The sequence below is a fragment of the Pogona vitticeps genome, chromosome 6, assembly GCF_051106095.1.
Source record: "Pogona vitticeps strain Pit_001003342236 chromosome 6, PviZW2.1, whole genome shotgun sequence".
Classification (NCBI taxonomy): Eukaryota; Metazoa; Chordata; class Lepidosauria; order Squamata; family Agamidae; genus Pogona; species Pogona vitticeps.
The window spans coordinates 69,141,846-69,164,755 of record NC_135788.1 but is presented as its reverse complement, the minus strand read 5'-3'; the positions used below and the strand labels follow the sequence as shown (position 1 = coordinate 69,164,755).

The 22,910-nt window shown below is 42.7% G+C and overlaps 1 protein-coding gene and 1 long non-coding RNA gene across 18 annotated transcripts in view; one reads left to right on the top strand and one right to left on the bottom strand.

The window, feature by feature from the left end:
• ITPRID1 (ITPR interacting domain containing 1) overlaps positions 1-22,910 on the top strand; it is a 65,907-nt gene that overhangs the window by 27,188 nt on the left and 15,809 nt on the right. For all 17 annotated transcript variants that reach the window (XM_020803399.3, XM_078377498.1, XM_020803403.3 and 14 more), the window contains 2 exons: positions 1,394-1,977; positions 3,679-3,733. In XM_020803399.3, the coding sequence (XP_020659058.3) occupies positions 1,394-1,977; positions 3,679-3,733 (639 nt within the window). The remainder of the gene's footprint in view (positions 1-1,393; positions 1,978-3,678; positions 3,734-22,910) is intronic.
• Positions 1,004-22,910, bottom strand: part of LOC140708344 (uncharacterized) — a 77,974-nt gene continuing 56,067 nt past the window's right edge. The window contains exon 2 of the long non-coding RNA XR_013537388.1: positions 1,004-1,111. This is a non-coding gene — a long non-coding RNA (uncharacterized LOC140708344). The remainder of the gene's footprint in view (positions 1,112-22,910) is intronic.

Genomic DNA, 22,910 nt, shown 5'->3' with positions numbered 1-22,910 from the left:
ACATGTAACAACACATTATTGTTATGTGCCATCACATCAGAATCTTCTTATAGTGAGGTTAATAGGGCTGTCAAGGTAAATGAAATGTTTAAGGAGTGGTTTTATCAGTTCCACTTCCCTAGTGAGTTTACATAGCTGAGCGGGAATTTAAACCCAGGCCTCCTGAATCTTAGACCATCACTCTATCCATTACACCACACCAGGTATCCAGGGCGAAATTCACAAACACTGCAAAATATTCTTGGATAAAATCAGATATAAGTTTCTTTAAGTGTTATGTTATGATGATCTTGGATTCAAAGTTGCTATCTACACGAACCCATTTAACTGAATTGTGATATGTAAACAGAAAAGTAATAGCTTGCTTTGCTACTTAAATGAGAATCCCAGCCACACTATATCTATATTTGGTTAAATTTATGAAGTTTTTGACCATGATTGGCTGAATTATTGTGAATGTTTAAAAATCTTCCAATTGCTCAAGAAACAAACTTCCAGCATGCTTAATTTTTTAAAATTTATGCATATCACCCTGGAATCCAGTTTTTGGTTAAAGCATTATTTAGAAATTAATGATATAATGGAGATTGTGAGAGTTGTCAGCCAAAACGTCTGGAGATCCAAAGGTTCCTAACCCCATACATTAAGAGGACAATGACAGACCTAGTCCAAAACTGTGACATAACTGTGAGAAACCTTAGCTGATTGCCTTAATTGTGATGAGTCGGTTGTTAGCAAGAGCTTGTAGTGTGTGCTTCAGGATTTATTCCTAAAGAAAACACCAGGTTTATTTTCACTTCATCACTCATCTTTTAAGGAATTCAGTTAAGGATTTTTTTGTTGTTGTTGTTCATATGTTTCCATCTGCAGTATCCTTATGACAGCAAAGCCAGTTCCAACAATGGAAAGCTGGAATACTGGGATCATTCCACTGGCACTTACAAAAATCTCATCCTTTTCTTCATCAAGACTTCTAATAGATTTGTTCTATGGTTTCACATAATACAAGCATATATGAGTGATTTATTTGTTCAAGGTATAGATCCAGTGGTTTTGATGTGGCATATATGGCTCTCATCCTCACCTCAGCAGCTTTGTAAGGCAGGTCAGTCTGAAAAAGAGAGAGAGAGAGAGAGAGAATCAGGGTTACCTAGTGAGTTTCATGGCTCTATATGGATTAAATTGGGTTCCAGCCCAACATCTTGACTGCTACACTACACTGGCCCATTACACTTCATGGCAATATGGGAAATCATATATCTTGCAATATGACTAGGATTTTAGAGAACTGATATTGTCCATCTTCAGGCTCTCCTTAGTGCTCCTTGTGCATTTGATTCACAATAAAGCAAACAGAAACACAGACCCTGTTTTCTTCTGTCCCATACCTCAGGGCGTTTTCGACAATTGCAAGTCCTGGATCATGTGACCATTGCTTTTTCCTCTTTGCTGAATGATGTCAGTGCCATGCAGCACAAGATGGAAGAAGAAAAGAGGGAGGAGAAAAGCACAGTAGATCTGCTGAAGGGGAAAGCTGTGGTTACCCAAGCAAAGAGAAAGAAGATAGGTCAGCTACTGAGAAAAGCATCCAGGCACACAACTATACATGCCCACCAAGGTTACCGAAATCCTGGCCCATGTAAAGCCAAAGAAGACTGCGCTGCTGGTGGTGGTGGTGTGGACTTGTGCACTTCAACCAGAGCTGGCATATCGGATAACACTACCTTGGTCTCTCTAACAGAAGAACTGCTCCCAAACGAGGAGCTGGCAGAGGCAATGACTGTTTCTCAGCCCATTACATCCAGCAAAAGAGTGCCCTTGCCTCATCTACCTACAGAACAGCCCCAGTTTCCTTCCACTTCAGAGACACCCATGAAAGACAGACCACGCAAAGAGCTCAATCTGCTTTTGACTCAAACACTCCGGAGGGTTTCGAGCTTAAGCAAGAAGCTTTCAGATTCCTTTGAAATGGAAGAGGTGAGACAGACTGGTCTGCTGTGTATAGCATGGATCGGAAATAGGGATACATAATGTATGGCAGGTTAGAGACTATGTGGCTACCTAGATGGCATTAAATCTCACTTCCCATCCTCCCTAGTCATCATAGCTAATACTAAGGGATGATGGGAGCTGTAGTCTCAGAAATTTGGAGGGCCACACATTTCCCATCCATGCCATAGAGCAGTGATCCCCAAAATTTTTGGAACCATGGATTGGTTGGGGGGGCGGGCTCCGTGCGCAAGGGACATGCGCTCGTGCATGGGTGTGTCATGATTGTGGATGGGTGTGTTGTTCCTGTGGGTGGGTGTGTCACGCCCCCGTGAATGTGACATGCCCACCCATGAGTGCAACACGCCCACCATGCATGCATGCATGCATGCGGGGGGGGCAGATATTCGTCTTTGCGGCCCAGTCCTGGGAAGCACACAGACCCCTGCCATAGACTAATTTTTATGCATTGCTTCATCTCGATGTTGTTTCTTGACTACTGCAGGGAATGGAGGAGACCATGAAATACAGCATCGTAGCATATTATCTCAGTCTCTTCACATCCCCAAAAGTGAGCTCTTGTGGTCCAGGATGCTATTCAGGGTAGTTTATATTTAAAAATTTAAACAGTGTAAAGTACATCTGACCATTTAGGCAATTTAAAAACATTTAAAACCATACACATTACAAAGAACTCCACATCTTACATGAGCTACAATTTTTAAATCTCAAAAGCTCTGGGAACAACTTGGCCCTGAAATGATGGCCATGCCAGCTTCAAAGGGGAGAATATCACCGCCAAAGTGCTACAGCCAAGAAAGTCCTCCACATACTGTACTGTTTTCATTAGTGGGACTTTGAAAATATCAGTTATGGTCATTTATTTATTACTCACCTCTCTCCAAAAAGATGAGAGGAGAAACAGATCCTTATTTTAGGATGTCCACACTATCACATAGCTCTGTACTGGAGCACCTCATCCAAAACACATGGGCTAGTAGGATGCATCGACTTCTGAATCATAAATCATCGTTAGCTTGGTTATTGTATAAGTATCATTTTAATTGCCATTAGGTAAATACAAGTGGCACTTCTGACTAAGTGTTGTACTGCTTTCCTCTAAACAGGAGGGCATATGGGATGGATATATGTTATAGACTCCTTCTACTGCCAGTCTGACATTTCTCTCCAAGTACTGCAACTCAGCAATTTCTCACCCATCCCACACATTTTTCTTTTTCTTTTCCAACTGTCACTTCAGATTTAATGACAACTCAGTACAGTACACTCAGTCCTCACTGTGATCTGCTGCAGACCTCAAAATCCCCAAACATGCCCATACCTTGGATTTCCCTTATTTCTCATGAGCCCGATTTTGTAGCCCTATTTTGTCTCTGTATCTGCCAGTACTCTCTACTTGAGTTCGCTGTTTGAGGGAGTGGTTTCCAGATGGCAAGATTGTGCTTTGACTCAGCAGTAATAGCATATAGAATGGAATACATGTTATAGATTCTGACTTGCAACTGGCAACTCAAAGCTATTGTTAAAAGGAGGTACCTACAATAGAGAAACATCTGGAAGGTTTTGCTCTGAAATCTAAATGTTAAAAAGAAGAAATATATGTTTAATAATAATTAGGGAAAAAAAACCCAAGATTTTTAAGGAGCGTTTTCTGTCCCTGTTTTTCAGATCCAGAGCTTTGAAGATGAATTTTCTTGGGGAAATCCTCTTGGAAGCACTTCAGGTGGGTATTACGAACCATAATCACTCTATATATTTTTGCATGTTTGCAGTTCAGGAGAGCCTTAGAACTATAAATGCCACTGATATAAACCAATTGGTGAATCAAATGCTCCTTCGCAGCCTGATATTTTGAATCAGTACACTAATGTGTATTCAATTCTTCCAAAAAAACAGAGCCCCTTCCAGTTATAATATTGGGATATTGTGCTTCTGTATCCACGATTCAAAATGCCAGGAAATGGCCCAATATTGCTGCACAATATTGCACCCATGATAAAGATGTGAGCAACACATACAATCAAGAAACATATACACCCTTGAACCTCTCAGGTACACTAATCTTGCCATGAACTCATACGACATGGGCTGACTTATACCCAAGGGGGCAGGTGAGAAGAGAAAAGAACCTAAAATGAGATATTGTTGGTTTGCAAGATCTGAGCAGAGCTCTTACTACTAGGACATTTTGAAGATCATTAATTCATATAATCACCACACCTCAGAAATGACTTGCTGGCACATAACATATTTGGAGTTTTTTTTTCTTATTTACCAGACAATTGTATAGTGACAAGATGGATGGGATGGATGAAATTAAGGCAGGGTATAACTACCAAAGCTCTGCTAACATCAAGTAAAGCCACTCCCAGCCACACAGATTAAAAAACCATAATGTCACAGCTTAAACAAGTGATCTTCTGAATATTGGTTGTATATTCTTTTTAAAGTATTTTTTAATATTAAATATGTATACCACAAGGCACAGAATCCCTCTGCCAGCACAAATGCCTGTTTTGGCTAGAAAAGAGTTAAAAAGTTCTCCTCCTGAGAGTCAGCTAATTGAGTCCTGACTGTTAGGATCAAAAGTTCAGATTGCCTCAGATCTGCAGCTGATTTCCCCTTTGGAGACTTGTGTCAAATTGTGAGAGAATGTTTACAGCAAGGCTTAGGGCTGTGCTTCTGTAATGCAAAAACAACCAAAAAACCACTGAATATGTCTTACAAAATTGTATATTACTTCTCTGGAGATCCATAGCAAAATGACTGTTTCTGGAGGATTGTTACTCCATTACTTTCTTCAAAGAAAACCTGTCTCTCAACTGTTCTTGTGACCTATCATTGCACTCCAAACATCTCTCTTTTCCCTTTCCCCATGAAACTTTCAACATTGTATATACAGTGGGGCCTCGACTTACGGATGTCCCTACTTATGAAAATTTTGGCTTACGAAAAGCTCAGGCCACAAAATTTTGCTTCAACTTGCAGCCAGAGCTTTGAGTTAGAGACAAAAAAGGGCAGGGGGAAAGGGCGAGAAATTCAAACCGTTGGTGGCGAAGAGGCTGCTTCTTCACCCTAACATTTAGGAAAAGGGAGGTTTAGCTTCCCGGGCTTCTCCGCTGCCATCGGAGGCCTCCTGGGGTTCCCTGCCACCCTGGCCACCACCGATGGAGGCCTCCTGGGCTTCCCTGTTGCAGCCCCCAGCGGAGGCCTCCTGAGGTTCCCCGCCACCATGACCTCCGGCAGCAGCCAGGAAGCCCAGGAGGCCTCCAGTGGCGGAGGTCAGGGTGGTGGGGAACCCCGGGAGGCCCAGCGGTGGGAGGGAAGCCTGGGAGGCCTCCCAGGGCAGCGGGGAACCCCGGAGGCCTCTGGCAGCATCAGTCAGGGCGGCAGGGAAGCCTGGGAGGCCTCTGGCAGCAGCGGTCAGGCCAGCAGGGAGGCTGAGGAGGCTTCGAACAGGTAAGGTGCTCCTTTTTCCTTTTTAAAAAGTTATTCTGGGTGGGTTTTGGAGGGTAGATTTGGGCTTGGGGGTTATGTGTCTGTGTTGTTTTGTTTGTTTGTTTGTTTGTTTATTATTGCAGTCCCAGTGTGGGACTTGCTCTAATGTTTATTTTTGGATTTGTTTGTTTGTTTGTTTTATTTTGTTTGTTTGTTTTGCAGTACCAGTACCACTTGTTTTGTTTATTTTCTTTCTTTCTTTCTTTGGTATTTTTTTTCCTTTGGCCAGAACAGATTAATCGGGTTTCAGTGCATTCCTATGCAAAATGGTGCTTTGACTTATGAAAATTTCGAGTTACGGCCACCGTTCCAATACGGATTAATTTCGTAAGTCAAGGCACCACTGTACTTTGGAACACTCCTGCTGGTAAGCCGGTTTCATAGATGCTCAGTCTTATAGCAAAGTGGTTGTGTTGAAAGGCCTTTTTAAAAAAATATATATCAATATTTCAATCCGTGAAGCCTGGGTTCTTCCCAAATTAAAAAAAGTTGGTGGGACCAATCATTCTCCTTAAAAAGAAGGAAAATTGGCATTTTCAATTTGTATGAGCTATTTTAAATCTAGAGATGTTTAGGGTCACTTTTTTCTGCATGGGGGCAGGCAGGGAGAGAAACAATTTTATTTTAAAATTCATAACTTGAAAACTGTTTGCCCAAAATTTCTGAAATTTGGCACAGTGTAAGAGTAGACCACCTGTTATATCTCTGCCATGTTTGTTTAATTGGGCTGCCCCATTCTTAGAATTGCCTTGTACAGTGATGTTTTGCTCTACCGTACAGTAATATAGCTGCACTACCATGGAACTCTTATTAACCCGAGTTCAGGCACATTGGTTTGAACAGTACAAAAGGCAGTGATGCAGCATCAGCTACGGATACAATTTTCTGTTCTGTATATACTGCCTCAAGTGCCTGTCACTATCAAGAAGAACCAGCATTAGCACCTATTTGTATTCTCGAAGGCTTTCACAACCAGGATCCGATGGTTGTTGTGGGTTTTCTGGGCTGTTTGGCCATGTTCTGAAGGTTTTCCTTCCTAACATTTCACCAGTCCTGTGGCCGGCAACTTCAGAGGACAGGAGTCAGAACTCTTGTCTGTGCTCTGTAGCACCTATACTTTTGTCATTCAGTCACCACATTTCTCAGAATACAAATTATGTCCTACTTGGTGGCAATAACAAGGTCTATGTAACAACTTTACTTTTCACCCCAGAGGGCATGTGCATTCATGTGTGTGTTTGCTTCTGCATAATTAATAATATTTTCTGGTTAATATTTAAGGACATTAAAGACATGTAAAGGCTTTTAAATACTTTTAAGGCACCACATGGATTTTGTTTGTTTATTTGTTTTATGCCATCAATCACACATTCATGCTTTGGCCGCCTAGAGTAGTCCACCACGACTAGATAGGCGGGATATAAATTAAATAAATAATAATAATAATAATGAACTGATTTCAGAAAGAGATAGTGCATTACTAGCCCAAGGATGCTCTCACCATAGGGGACAGGATTCTACAGAACCCTCTTTTGCCAGCAGAAATTCCCATCTGCCATCTAATCTGAGGTCTGCAGTGTCGCTAGATGGAATGAACCAATGTCCTTCTGTTCAGAATAGACACTGGGCAGGGTCTATAGCAGTGGGATTGTTCAATATTACAGCCAGTGTGATCTAGTACAGCGGTCCCCAACCTTTTGGGACTGGGGACCGGCTGAGCCTCCAAGGAAGGCGGGGGGACCCCCACAGATGCATGCGGGTGCGCACTCTCTCTCAGGTGCATGTGCAAAGCAGTGGGGGAGTGTCTGATTGCCAGCACCAGCATGAGTGCTCCCCGACCCCTTTGTGCATGCGCGGGGGTACCTGCACGTCCTCTCGTGCACCCACTCCTTTGCGCAGGCACTCGGGCACTTGGGCGCATGTGTGAAGGGGTGGGGGAGTTCTCATGCCAGCGCTAGCATGTGCACACGTGTGCAAAGCAGCTGTGTGGAGGGGAGTGCATGTGGGAGGGTGGGAGGTCTGTCTTCATGGCATTGACTGGCTCAGGCCATGGACCAGCACGGGCCGTGGACCGGGTCTTGACGACCTCTGATCTAGTAGACAGAATGACAGACTGGGACTCAGAAGTAGAGATGGGGGTAGTCATATTCATATAGAGATCACAATTGCTGAGCCACTCTTCAACATGGCAAAGACACTTGTCATCCTGCCTCCTGCTAGGAGTGGCTCCGCGATCTCCATCTCTGGCGCAATAGGATGGGAGTGCAGACCCTGCGGAATTAGTGTATCAGTGAGTGGACCGTCTGACCCCATGGGGCCAGACCCTCATTATCTCCCCCTCTGTGTGGGTATTCGTATTTGTATATGAATACAAATACCCCCATCTCTACTCAGAAGCCCTGGGTTCAAATCTCTGTTCAGCCAAAGAAACTAATGGGAGAGACATGGTAACTGGTAAAACAACTCCTTAAATATCTCACTCACCTTGAATACCCTACTAGGTTTGCTGTAAATCAGACACAACTTAAGAGCACATAACAAATGTTTGGTTAATAGTATAAGTTTGAAAAGATTGATGCTGTTGCCTTCTGGGTCTGTAAGTGGTCCAAATACTTTGCTGGATTTATGTATCATATATGTATGTATCCTATAATCACATTTCGGGTATCTGTGACCCTCCAGATGTTGTTACAGTATAACTTGCATTGTCCTGAACATTAGCTGTCTTGGCAGATTTGAATGGTTCTCCAACATGAGTAATATTTCACTTTAATTGATTGAAGTACACAACGCTTCAAAAGCAGGGCAGTTAATAGTGTGAACTATGAATCACAAGCATCTGGTTCAAATCTTAACCATAAAGCTTCTAACTCATCCTGACTAGAAAATGAGGATTCTTTCTACAATGCATACTGTACTTAGGAACGTAGTAGTTAAAGCCTGTGTTTTTCTGAAGATGAATCATCAAATCTTCAGCTCAATTCCTTTGTTTGTTTTTGTTTGCTTGTTTGCCTGAAGCAGGCTATTCAGGTGTTATAAAATTGAAAGAGTGGGTAGGAAAAGGGTGTACTAGCCTGTATTATTGCAACAGAGCAAATCAGCATTCCATAAGGTAATTCTAAAAATGGGGCACCCCAAACAAAAATATATAATGCTGAAACTGTGGATCAGCACCAAAAGTGGCCCAGATGTAGAAGACAATCTGCTCTTGCTCTGTGCTGTATTTGGGGATGTTTGGGCAAACATTTTCAAGTTATGATTTTTTAAAAAGTAAAACTTTACTCCTCAGTCCTCATGCAGACATTGGCAACCTTTTCTGTCTGCAGATTTAAAGCAGATAAATGCTTTGAAAAAGGCCAGTCTTGCTTATCTTGAGATAAGTCCCACCTGCTTTTTTATTTGGAAGGAATCCAGGCATCAGGGGCTATAATGCTGACTTCAAAAATGTCTGTTTCAAAGACATTTTGGTTTTCTTATAAACTGGTTATCAGCATAAACATTATAAACATAAACATTGAGAGCCAGGAAGAGAGATCTGAATTTTTTACTTTGCTGGTCAGGACCAATTTAAATGACTCTCAGAAGGAGAACTTTCTAACTCCTTCTCGGCCAAACAGCCATTAAACAGAGTTTCTATTTCAGGTGTAGAACTATTTTAAAAGCTACTATTAAAAATAGAGAATAAATATTCAGAAGCTCACTCATTTAAGCTGTGAAATTACTGTTTTTTGCTTTGTGGTTGGGGATGTAGACAATGTTAGCAGAGTTTTGGTGCCTTTTGCTCCTATCTTGTCACAATACACTTATCTGGTAATTAGGAAAAACCCTCCAAAAATGCTACATGCCATCAAGTAATTTCTGATATTCTGGTGACTTATATGAGTTACTGACTTCCGAAATGTCCTGTCATTAACAGTTCTGTTCCGATCTTGCAAACCAACAACATCTCATACTAGGTTGTTCTCTTTTCCTACTGCCCCCCTCCCCCACATCCTACCAATATTGTCTTTTCCAGTAAGTTCTGCTCTGATCTTGCAAACTAACAGCTGTGGCTTCCTTTACTGATACAGCCCACCTCATCTTTCTTTTGACTGGCCCTGCAACTTTTCTGAGCAATATTGTCTTTTCTGGTTACTTTGTTTTTCAATTATATGTGCATGGTAGGATAGGCTCAGTTGACTCACTTTTGCTTTAATGAGAGTTAGAAATACCAACAACAGTAGTCAAGATAGTCTACAAAATACCCTCATTACCATTCATACTTGTTGAAAAACAGCCCTGACAATTACTTTGTGTTTGGGTGAAAAGTGATTAAAAAAGGAGTCAGCTTCTGGGATTTTCCCTTGCTTGGAATGGTAGTGAGCACAAGAGGGTATCCTGTAGACCATCTTGATTGCTGCCACTGGTGTTGTCAATATTCAAGCTGCTCTTGGCTATATAAAGCTTAGCCTCTCTTTTCCTGCTGGCAATGGGGGCTCAATACTGTGGAGCAATACTGAGCCATTTCTTGGTGTTTTGAATCTTGAGTACAGAAGCACATAGAAGTTATTTGAAGAATTTTATATCATGGCTCAGAATTAACATGGACTAGAGTTGCTTCATATGCAGCTTAGGATATGCTCTTATTAGTTTAATGGCATAAAGTGCAATGATGAATTGCTACTAGTTGACATGTTGGAATCCATCACAGCCAGTGGCATGAGTGGTGGATAAAAGAGGCAACTTTCAGGGCAGTTGACACCGCTTACATGGAATAATTAAATTATAGGATTCTGGGCAATGAGTGAAGTATTCTCTCTAAAAGCAAAGGAATGAGAGCTTGAGAAGCCATCAGTTGAGCAGATCATTAGAGACAAGTTGTCTGACATTAAAATAATCAATTGCTCAAACTGAAAAACTAGACCAGAGTCACTGGTTTTATTACACAGAAATAGCTATTAGAAACAATATCCTGTATAGCTGTGTCCTTTGGTTCCGTGATTAGGCCTTTCCCTTCACCCAGTTGCTTAAATATACACACGTGTAGACCACTAAAAGACAGAGATGGCTGAAGAAAGGTTGCTACCTAAGATGGAACAGCAAATGGCATCTCCCCCCCCCCCCGATGCACCCAAGTCAAGGTGCATAGTAACTAGAGCTATCCAAATTGTCTAGGTCATATGAGGGAGAAAATTTTAAGTATCTCTTCCTGTCTCTGGTTGAACACAATACAATAATTACAAAGTGAATACTTAACAATTTGCTATCCTTTTGTAAAACCCAAAATCTGCTGTCTGAGACAGTTGCTTTACTCTGCCTAATGGTAGGGCTGGCTATAGCAAAAGGCCATTCCTTGGCTGCTGTTTGCCATTTCTTCTGAATGTTGATTCTTAGCTGTTTAACTTGCCAAACAGCATGATACTCCTTTCATCTTTTCTTCCCCTTTAGCAGAATGCAGAGTCTTAATTCTTAAAGACACTCAAACCCCAAGCATTCCTAAATGACTTACAAGGAATACCGGAGTGTTCTTGAGCAATAGCGGGTGGTTGGGTTTTTTTTTTTAAACAAAAGATTACAATTTTTATTAGGCAATTTTATCATTGTTATAAATAAGTAATTGTACTGGGGAGAAGGGATAATCCTTATTTAATTAAATTCATCTATACTCCCAGGTTGGCAGCAACCAGACATATGTGAGACTAATACCCACAGCCTGCCTTGTATGCATGTGCAATTAAAAATTCACTCTACAGTAGCACTGGCAGTTTAGTGTTGCTTTTGGCATTTACAAATTCTTTTATTTTGTGACTTTTTTCCCCCATCATACACATATGCTGGAGCAGATGTTGCTTATTTGTTGTTTATTCAAATCTGTAAGCTCTGGCAGCAAACGCCATTGTTCTGTAATGAAGCTTTGCTCACTGTCCTGTATTAGGAGGACCTGGTAAATGTCTGACAGGCAGTTAACACTGGGCAGGAGGACTGTGCTTGTTAAATTCTCTCTCTCTCTCTCTCTCTCTCTCTCTCTCTCTCTCTCTCTCTGTGACAGCTCCATTTGAGGGTATTGGCTTTTTGGCAGTGTAAAGATACTCAAAGACACAAACAGAATGAAGATCATGGCAACATTATTATGGTTTCCTCTCCCTTCTTTGCACTCATATACTGTTTGCAGAGACTTTATATTCATTATTTGACAACAGAGTAGTTCTATATACAAATGCATGCTTTCTAGTTCATATAAATATTACCTTAAACTTCATATCACACATTGTGCGAGATTCAGCAGCACCTTTCAGTTGTAAAAGGAATTGTGTTCGTATCATGTAAGTGTCCTTAACTTCTTCACCCCTTTCTTTGCTGATTTTAGGGAGGGGGGTGTTGGATTGTCTTCCTCTTAATTGTCCCCCACCCACTCATGATCAGATGATCCAAAGGGGGTGCTGACCAAAGAAGGAATGGCTGGTCCCGCAGGCAACGGTGCCAGTGTGGCAGCATTTGCTGGCTGAGAAGCCCTCTTTGCTGCCCAAGAGGCAATCAATCAGAAAAGTAACCACCTCCATCTGGCACATGGTAACACAGATACTCACTTCCACAGCATTTTGTGATTCATCTTGTCCCAACAAGTGGTGCCAAGGACCAAACCACACTTGAGTCTTTCCAGCAGCTGGGTACAGTCTACCTCCCCCCCCCCCTCAGCAGACTGAGTTGACACATTAGCTCCTGTGACTTATTGAGTAGCAGTCCTTTTAATTACCTCAATTTCACCACTCTCCCTCCCTCCCTCCTCTTCACCAAACCTTCACGAATAAGTTTGGCTCCATGAGATTAGCTGCAGAAGGCAATTGGCATTTTTCTTAATTGACTGTGTTCCAATGGTATGAATCCTGTTTATTATCCTTCTGCAAAGTACATATGGGAACAATTGTTTGATGGGGGGGGCGGAGAGAGAGAAACCACACTAATTTCCTTATTTTTAATGGCATCAGAACAAGTTCTTTTGGTTTTTAGAGATTTCTCGTCAAATGCTATCAATCAGACTAATAGGTGTAAATCATTTACTCCATTTTCTTGCTTATACATCTTCAAAATAGACTGCAGAGGTTTCCACCAAAATTCCATGATTTCTATATTTATTTATATATTAAACACATTTTGTATATATTAAACTACAACAAAGTGCAGAAAGAAATTGCATTATGTTTAATGTATGCATCTGCATTTGGGCAAGAAAACCTTACATTTTTCAAAATTATGAGATTCTTGTTTTCAAAATTATGAGATTCTTGTATTAGAGATATTAGCACAGTATTTTTAATTTCTCTGTTTCTTCTGTTGTTCTTAGAATAAATGGGACGGTGGGTGGGCAGGCAGACAATGGGACCCACTTGCTTAACATTTATGAGAAAGCTTGTAATCTTGCAGGATTGAGGAAAGAAGACCCTAGATTGGCAGATGTTATTCCACTCAGCTAGAACTAGACACAGGGTGGCGGTATCCATTTCATCATCAAACAGCTGGAAGTGGTGATGTGGATTGATATCCTCTTAAAGAAACAATGGGTGGGAAGTGTATCATTAATAGCTAATCAGGACCATCTACCTTGTAATAGTCTGTCCCTTACTACCAGGTTCCAGATTTGTATTAGCTGATCTGAAGAAAATTTGGTGGGGGAAGTGATCCAACAAGAGAGAAATAATTTGTGGGGGTGGTGTTAAACACACAGCCATTCCCCCTGCCCCCCCAGAAATGGCCACAGGTTCCACTTTTCAACTGCCCAATGGGATGGGCATTATTGACCTGAGAAATCCATGCCCAATGGTTACCAGCGAGTGCGCCCTGTTTAAGGGCACAGATCTAGATCTATTCAGTTCTGGAAGCTTTTAGGCCGCTGCTGGTGTGGCAGTGAGAAAACATGGCAGGGATGCAGCACATGGCTTTCGAAAAGTTGAATGCAGGAGCAACCTAGCCCCCACACCCAAGACAATGTTTATGCCTATGTTACCATCCCATGATTTTTTTAAATGGTCCTTCTCATAAACAAACCTTCTTAATACTGTAGGCTTCAAACCGATCATCACATAAAGGAAGAAGGAAAATAATTTATGAGGCAAGAGGAGGAAGGGGGGCTACTGAAAAGGTCTACCAACTAATCTAGATGAGCAGAGAACTTGTCCTTGTCACTGTAATGATGATATAGAGATGGTAATGCCTTGGGAATTTACCGGCATTAGCCTAAAGTAGAGCCGTTATGCATCACAGCCAAATTCGTTCATGTGTGACTCTTCTAATATCACTCCGGCTTGCCTTTTACTCCCAAGCCACCACCTCTTCCATGTTACCATGCTGCCTGCATGCTGGTAAATCACAGGATGTCATTTTGTCACTCAGAGACACTGATTCACCTTCCCTTTTCCTTGCCTGCAAATGAGACCAGGACACCACAGAGATGTAGGTTGCTGTTCTTGCTGCCATCAGGCAATAGAAATGTGATACTCACAAAATCCCAAAGAGCTGATGGCCTTTGAGAGATGCCTCAAAGTAATCTCAGACATTGGCAAGAGATTTAAATAACTGCTTCCCTCTAGAGATCAATCACATTCTGGCTTAAATGAAATGAAGGTAAAAGGAGCTGCAGCGTCAAACATGCATTGCCATCTTGGTTTACAGCCTAAGAAAAGCCCTGCTGGATCAAACCATCTGTTAATCCAGCATCCTGTTTTCCACAGTAGTCAACAAGATGTCTCTAGGCAACTGATAAGAAAGGGATGAAGGCCAAATACAACCAAATTCTTTAAATTTCTAAAAAATTTACATTGTATGTCTTCCTTTTAAAAGTATGTATGGTACGAAAATTCCAGTTTCAATAAGTGCATCTGCAGGGGTGGGGGGTGGGGATAGCTAAAATGACATATGTTGTGGCACGGCGAACTTCTCATTACCAGTTCTGGTGCTTCCCTCTTATTTCCTTGGGCTCATATGTCATAGTTTCTTTCCCTGCTTCAAAATCTCCACTGTGATGTCAGTGAAATAAGGCAGTGCTTCCAAAGGAATGGCTGTTTGTGTGTGTCCCAGCTACTGCAGTAGTGTGACAATGATCCATGAATTCCAAAATCAAATGGATATTGGCAGGCTGGGGAAACATCATAAGCCACTCTGAGTAAGGTGCCTGTACTATTTTCAGTGGGTGTTCATTTGTATCTGCTTTAAACTTTCCCTGAACTCTCATTACAACTCCCTTCACATCTGCACCACACTCAGACTCCCTCTTCTCATTCCCAAGACATGTTAAACTCTCTCAAAACATGTTTCTCTGACTGAGACCACATTCAAATGGATGCTCATTCCTTTTCTATTCTTTCAACACTTTCCATAGCATTCTGAGTGGCCAGAGGATTGGAAAAGATCAGTCTACATCCCAATCCCAAAGAAAGGCAGTGCCAAAGAATACTCCAGCTACCGTACAATTGCATTCATTTCACACGCTAGCAAGGTTATGCTCAAAATCCTCCAAGGTATGCTTCAGCAGTATGTGGACCGAGAACTCCCGGACGTACAAGCTGGATTTCGAAGGGGCAGAGGAACTAGAGACCAAATTGCTAACATGTGCTGGATTATGGAGAAAGCCAGAGAGTTCCAGAAAAACATCTACTTCTGCTTCATTGACAAAGCAAAAGCCTTTGACTGTGTGGACCACAGCAAACTATGGCAAGTCCTTAAAGAAATGGGAGTGCCTGACCACCTTATCTATCTCCTGAGAAACCTATATGTGGGACAGGAAGCAACAGTTAGAAGTGGATATGGAAACAATGATTGGTTCAAAATTGGGAAAGGAGTACAACAAGGCTGTATATTGCCCCCCGGCTTATTTAACTTATATGAACAATACATCATGCAAAAGGCTAGACTGGAGGAATGCCAAGCCGGAATCAAGATTACTGGAAGAAACATCAACAACTTCGGATATGCAGATGATACCACTCTGAAGGCAGAAAGTGAGGAGGAATTAAAGAACCTATTAATGAGGGTGAAAGAGGAGAGCACAAAAAATGGTCTAAAACTCAACATCAAAAACACTAAGATCACGGTCACTGGTCCGATCACCTCCTGTCAAATAGAAGGGGAAGATATGGAGGCAGTAACAAATTTTACCTTCCTGGGCTCCATGATCATTGCAAATGGTGACAGCAGCCACAAAATTAAAAGGGGCCTGCTTCTTGGGAGGAAAGCGATGACAAACCTAGACAGCATCTTAAAAAGCAGAGATCACCTTGCCGACAAAGGTCCGCATAGTCAAAGCTATGGTTTTTCCTGTTGTGATGTATGGAAGTGAAAGCTGCACCATAAAGAAAGCTGACCGCCGAAGAATTGATGCTTTTGAATTGTGGTGCTGAAGGAGGCTCTTGAGAGTCCCCTGGACTGGTAGGAGAACAAACCTATCCATTTCGAAGGAAATCAAGCCTGAGTGCTCACTGGAAGGACAAATCCTGAAGCTGAGGCTCCAATACTTTGGCCATCTCATGAGAAGACTCCCTGGAAAAGATCCTGATGTTGGGAAAGTGCGAAGGCAAGAAGAGAAGGGGACAACAGAGGATGGGATGGTTGGACAGTGTCATCGAAGCTACCAACATGAATTTGACCCAACTCTGGGAAGCAGCGGAAGACAGGAGGGCCTGGCGTGCTCTGGTCCATGGGGTCATGAAAAGTCAGACACAACTTATTTATTTATTTATTTATTTGATTTATATCCCGCCCATCTGGTCTGGTCGACCACTCTGGGCGGCTTCCAATAAGGTGTATACGAAAACATAAGAATTTTACAAACAGTCCATAACACATACAATAATAAAACAAATAATAAATGAAACAAAAAATAAATTAAGAATTAGATATTAACAGGAGGGAAGGCCTGAACATACAACCATGTTTTTAGTTGACTCTTAAAAGTGCCCAGCGTAGGGGTCTCATGAATAACCAGAGGAAGGTTATTCCAGAGGCGAGGAGCCATCGCCAAGAAGGCTCAGTTTCGTGTCCTTTCCTTCCGGGCCTCCCTCGGCGTTAGGCTCCTCAGCCTCACCTCCTGGCTCGTATGGGTGATCTGAGTAGATCTAGGTGGGAGCAGGCGTTCTGCCAAGTATCAGGGTCCTAAACCATTTAGGGCCTTATATGTAAGCATTAACACTTTGAAGTCAATACGGAAACGGAGGGACAGCCTGTGCAGCATGGCCACAGTAGGAGAGATATGTTGGTATTTTCTCACTCCAGTAAGGAGTCTGGCCACCACATTCTGCACCACCTGAAGTTTCCGCATCAGCTTCAAAGGGAGCCCCATGTAGAGCGTGTTACAGTAGTCTAATCTAGAGATTACGAGCGCATGTACTAAGGTAGTGAGTGCCCCCTTGTCTAGGTAAGGTCGCAGCCGGGCAATCCGCCAAAGGTGGGAAAAGGCGGTGCGGACTACCGATGCCACCTGCGTTTCCATGGTGAGCGTCGGGTCCAGGTGTACCCCTAGGCTGCGGACCCCACTCTTCGTGGCCAGGGCCACCCCCCAAACATGAGGGAGTTTCCCAAGCCACCATCCACAGGGCCACCCACCCTCAGAACTTCCGTCTTGTCCGGGTTCAGCCTCAGCCCGTTTTCCTGCATCCATTGCACTACGACCCCCAGGCAGAGCTGGAGGGACAGGACAGCATCACCTGCAGTTGGTGAAACGGAGATGTAGAGCTGGGTGTCATCAGCATATTGATGACACGATGCTCCACACCCCCTGATGACCCCACCCAGCGGCCTCATATAGATGTTAAACAGCATTGGGGAAATAGTCAACCCCTGTGGAACCCCACATTTGAGGCTCCACGGGGCCAAAATCCTCTCCCCAAGCTGCACTCTCTGGGGGTGGTCCTCCAAGAAGGAACGGAACCAGGCCAGAGCCAAGCCACCGATACCTAACTCAGAGAACCTCCCCAGGAGGATACCATGGTCAATGGTATTGAAGGCCGCCAAAATGTCGAGGAGGGCCAACAGATATTTTACCCCTGTTGGCCTCCCTCAACAAGTCATCGTACAGGGCGACCAATGCTGTCTCTGTACCATGGCACGGCCTGAAGCCCGACTGAAATGGATCCAGGGCATCTGTTTCATCCAGATGTGCCTGAAGCTGGTCAGCCACCACCCTCTCGACCACTTTGTTCATGAAAGAAACATTGGTGACGGGCCTATAATTGGCAATTTCATCGGCCGCCAAATTAGGTTTCTTTCTTACGGACCTAATGAGTGTCTCCTTGAGGGCAGAGGGAAACCTGCCCTCAAGGAAAGACCAATTTATTATTGCAGTGGCCCATTCTGTTGTTATCAGCCTGGCTGCTTTGATTAGCCAGGCCGGGCAAGGGTCCAAGGAGGAGGAGGTGGCTCGACAGCGGTCAAGCACTCTGGCCACAGAATCAGGCATGACAGGCTGAAAGGAGTCAAGGGTTATCGGGCTAGACGGAGTGCTGGACATCTCTGCTCGACTCACTGTGTTCAAAAAAGGAGAGAGGTCCCGTCGGATGGCCTCCACTTTAGATTTTAAAAAGGCTGCAAACTGGTCAGGTGAAAAACTAGGGGGACGCCTATCATCCAGACCAGTTCTGGATAGGTCGCGCACTATACGGAATAACTCCGCCTGCTGGTTGGATGCTTCGCTTATCCGGTTAGCGAAGTAAGATTGACAAGCAGCCTTTACTTTAGACCGGTAAAGGTTAGTTGCGACCCTGACAGCTATCCTATTATAATCCGTCGGGTTCTTCCTCCACCTACGCTCTAGCCTTCTCCTTTGTCGCTTGAGCGCTCGAAGCTCCTGGTTAAAACAGGGCGCTGGATGAGTTCTACAATGGAGAGGGTGTTTAGGCGCGATCGTGTCTATAGCCCTGGTTGCGAAGGTGAAGCAGCTATCAACCAGAGTGTCGACAGGAGCGCTAGCCAGGTCTGGCGTGACCCCTCTCATGATGTCCTGGAATCCAGCCAGATCCAGTAGTCTTCGAGGGCGGACCATAGAAATAGGTCCCTGCTCCCTGCGAGGGGGGAGAGCCACTGTGAGTAAACAACAACTAAACAACAACATAGCATTCTGAAGGCTGGCTAAGGCAGAGAGAGGGTGGACATCAGAGCTGTCAATACCACCTATGTTAGGGGAAAATAAACAATAATATGGGAAACATATGGGAAATGCATATCAGTGAAGTTTTCATCCATTTTTAAAAAATGTTCGCAAATTGTTGTCAAAGTGGGGAGGAACAAGCTTGTGATTAGGGAAAAGATGGGTGAGAGAAAGCAAAAGGAACAGGTTCTTTCCCAAGCTGATGTCTGCAACAGATGCATGGATCTGGAAGCTTTGCTTAGAAAGTGCCAAGTTAGAGAACATCCATTCATTTGGTGCCTTCCAGATGTCTGGGACCACTAGTCCCAGCATGGCTGGCCATGCTGGCTGAAGCTTGAGGGGGGTTGGTCTGAGCCCAGAACATCTAGGAAGTCACTGAGTTGGGGATGGTCTACGCTGTCCAGGTTATAGGCAGGAGGCTGTCCTAGCTCTATATGTAAATGCTAAGGACTGAAATTGTGATCACTGGCTGCAAAGTAGGTGCTCCACCACTGAGCCATGACCCTGCTGTCTGGCATAGGAATTTTGTGTGTATAAGAGAGCTGGTCATTGTAACCAATGGACTAGCATTATGTTTCCAACTGAATAAAGCCATGGCATGTAAGCAGACTGAGTTGTCTGATGATTTCAGTGACTAGGGCCAAATATTCTGGCTTTGCATTATTAGTTTATTGCATATTTAGTTATGTTGAAATTATAGCATATACTGCCTTTCCTTGTATTTTCCTTCAGTGGCAACCGCTAGTCTTCTGTGATTTTAAGTTCTTTAAAAACATTCCAGTTATAGAATTTCTAGAAATGCTGTCTTTGTCACACCATTTTCATCGAAGGCTCTTTGGAAACTGCTGAGCGTGAAGGTTTTCTGTATCATCTCCATACTTGTGACATTCACAGCTTTGTGTCTCATTTCATGAGACCTCGACACAGATGTCAGCGGGCTTTCTCGCTGTTTGGCAGGGATTAGAAGGTGGACCAAAGCCAGGTTGTAAGATTGTAGATAATACAAACAATTGGAAGGAAGGAAGGAAGGAAGAACAATGTGTGAACCCGGCAAGGAAGTCTTATCTGATGATACAAAAGGATCCAAGGCGATTATTAAGGAGGCTTTGCATCTTGTGGTGTGGATGTCAACCTCATCTCTACCCCAAGACTGGCTGTTCCTTGAATCAATGGCATATCCTGCTGAAATGGGATCTAAAGTATAGAATCCAGACTGATCATAATGGATCTCGCTAATTTTTAAAATACCCTGGATTTTAGTCATCCTTGATACTGTACTTATCCCACATCTGATCCTGTACCAGTGGTATGGTGTCCCATCCTCACTGTGCCACAGGAGGTCTGTCTTCTCTGCATTAGCCACGTGGCCATTCAGCAAGTCTCATAGATTCTGCACAGGTTCTGACTTCAGTTAGATTTGTTATATTTGTTTGTCCTAAAATTATTTTTTTAAAAAAAAGCTTAAAAGCTCTTCCTGTCCAAATTTATGGAGAAATTTGCAATTTTGAGGAAGTTCTTATCAAAACCATCTTTCACAAAATTGCCACACATCTTCATCTGTTTAGTTCAATAGGTAGTTAGCAATCATGCATTAAAAATAAACCAATTTTTTTTGTTTGTTGTCCATGTAAGTCTCACGGAAGGAAGGAAGGAAGGAAGGAAGGAAGGAAGGAAGGAAGGAAGGAAGGAATAGTTATTTTGATTCAAATGGAAATATAATAGATATCACCATAATGTGGGAGACAGGAACAGGGTAAGGCATATGTCTTCTCACTCTGCTGTCTACAGACAGGCACCTCCAAAATCCTCATAAACTCTTCTTAGTGTTCTGTTCTCTTTTGGAAGAGTACCTAGTCCGAAGCCCAAAAAAGGACTTCGGACTAGGTAGTCCGTCCAAAATAGAGTGTCTTCAAATGGGCAACTACCATATCTTTCCATTTATAAGATGACCCAAAGTATAAAACTACCTCCCCTTTTCTAACCCCAAATGAGAAAATTTGATTCCTGCTTTTCCCTTCCTTTTGCTAAGCCACAGAGCTTAGCAAAAGGAAGGGGAAAGCAGGGATCAAAGGACTCCCTTTGACTGCCTCTTTTCCCTTCCCTTTTTGCTAAGCCCTGTGGCTTCCCAAAAGGCAGGAAAAAGTGGCAGTCACTTTGACAGCCACTTTTCCCTGCCTTTTCCGAGCCACGGAGCTTCGCAAAATGAAGGGAAAGGGGGTGGTCAAAGGGCTCCAGCGGTGGAGGCAGCAGGAGGAGGAGGCAGAGACTGAGGCAAAGAAGCAGCCCAGCTCGGCCACCTCTCGCTGCTGCCCATTGACTGCTGCTTCCGCCACCCAATCACAAGGAGATAATTGCTGGAGGGGGCGACTGGGCCTCAGTCTCCGCCTCCTGCTGCTGCCTTCCATGTATAAAACGACCCTCAATTTTTCCTCTAATTGTTTTAGGGGAAAGTGTCATTTTAAATGCTGTAAGCCGCCCAGAGACCTTTGGGTAGTGTGGGCGGCATATAAAGTAAATAAATAAATAAATAAATAAATAAATAAATAAATAAATAAATAAATAAATAAATAAATAAATAAATAAATAAATAAATAAATAAATAAATAAATAAATAAATACAGTATCTCCTTAAAATGGTGAATGGCCACACTTGCCAGGTGCCATAAACCAGTTTAGGACCCTGATGTTTATAGCCCTTGGTTTTGGTCCTAGTCCCAGATCCTGGAATTATTATTGCAAAATTTTTCATGTTAGCATTTCATTTTTATTTAAAATACCGTTTGAAACATGTTACCTATTGCTACTGAGTACCAAATAAGGTTAACTGTTTCCACTGCAGCCATGAGTCCATCAAATACAGTGGTGCCTCGCATTACGATGTTAATTCATTCCAGCGAAATCACTGTAGAATGAAAACGTCGTAATGCAAAAATAAAAAGCCCATTGAAATGCATTGAAACCCCTTCAATGCATTCTAATGGGCTGGAAACTCACCATCCAGTGAAGATCCTCCATAGGACGGCCATTTTCGGTGCCTGCGCAGCGAGGAATCCGTCCCAGAAAACAGCGGGAGCCATTTTATTTACCCGACAGCCATTTTGAAACCACCGATCAGCTGGAGGAAAATCATCATTTTGCGAAGAATCAGTTCCCAAAGCAGGGAACCGATCATCACAAAGCGAAAAAACCCCATTCAGACCATCGTTTTGTGATCGCAATTGCGATTGCAAAAAGATCATCGTAATGCGGTTTCATCATAATGCGGGGCAATCGTAATGCGAGGCACCACTGTATTTTCCTCTGTGGAACAGCCAGGCTTAGAAGAGAAAAGTTCCCATTAGCTTCAAGATGACTCTTCCCCCATTCCAAAGCCTCATAGCTGTGGTCATAGCCATAAAGGGAAAGGTTAAATGCCCCTTCCTTACATTCAGGGTGTTGATGAAAATTATTAAATTAAGAAACAAAGTGAATATAGCTTTAAAGTATGCGTTTAGCAGCCTGTATAATTTAACCCTCAATGGATGCATACCTGAGTCTGCTATTAAACACAGTGATACTTGACCAAATGAGACACACAGTTATCAGTATTTGTCAGTATCCGGCAGTAAATGTGCAGCGAAAATAATATTTGACCACTGACATTTAGCAGAACTATATAGACTTTTATATTAACCCCATCAACCCAACAATGCAATAAAAACAAGCTTATATCATGGTTTAAAGTCAGAATTGAAATATCAACATGAAATTCTAAATTTTGAAATGGAAGAGTTCAGCAGATTTTGAAATGTTGCAAAATCATAGTTTAGCTGTATTAAAAAGAAATAACACCATCCTTGCTTTGCTGGCAAAGATGAGAAGAATTCCTAAGTCTTGATTGCATGTCAGGTCTTGAATCCCACCTGCATTTTCTTCCCCTCCTTGTTTTTATTATTTATTATTATTTCTTTTATTTATATCCTGCCTATCTAGTCAATTAAGACCACTCTAGGCGGCTCTGAGAATTTCCAGAGGAGGGTTGTGGAAATTTCAGTTCTCAGTGTTCCTACTTATGCTATGTTATTTCTGAATATTTCACTTACTTACACATAACCGAAGAACCTGGTAATGTCTACAAGTCTGCCTCCACTTTTGTAAACTGGGCTTTTTGGAGGAGGGATGCTAAATGGATGAAGAGGTCCTGTTACATATTTAAAATATGATTTGCTATTCCTGGGAGGTTCCAGAAGCAACGATTCACTTATTTGTTTTGTATTTTGCTGAGAAAAGATGAGGTCAGGGAAGAGGTGGA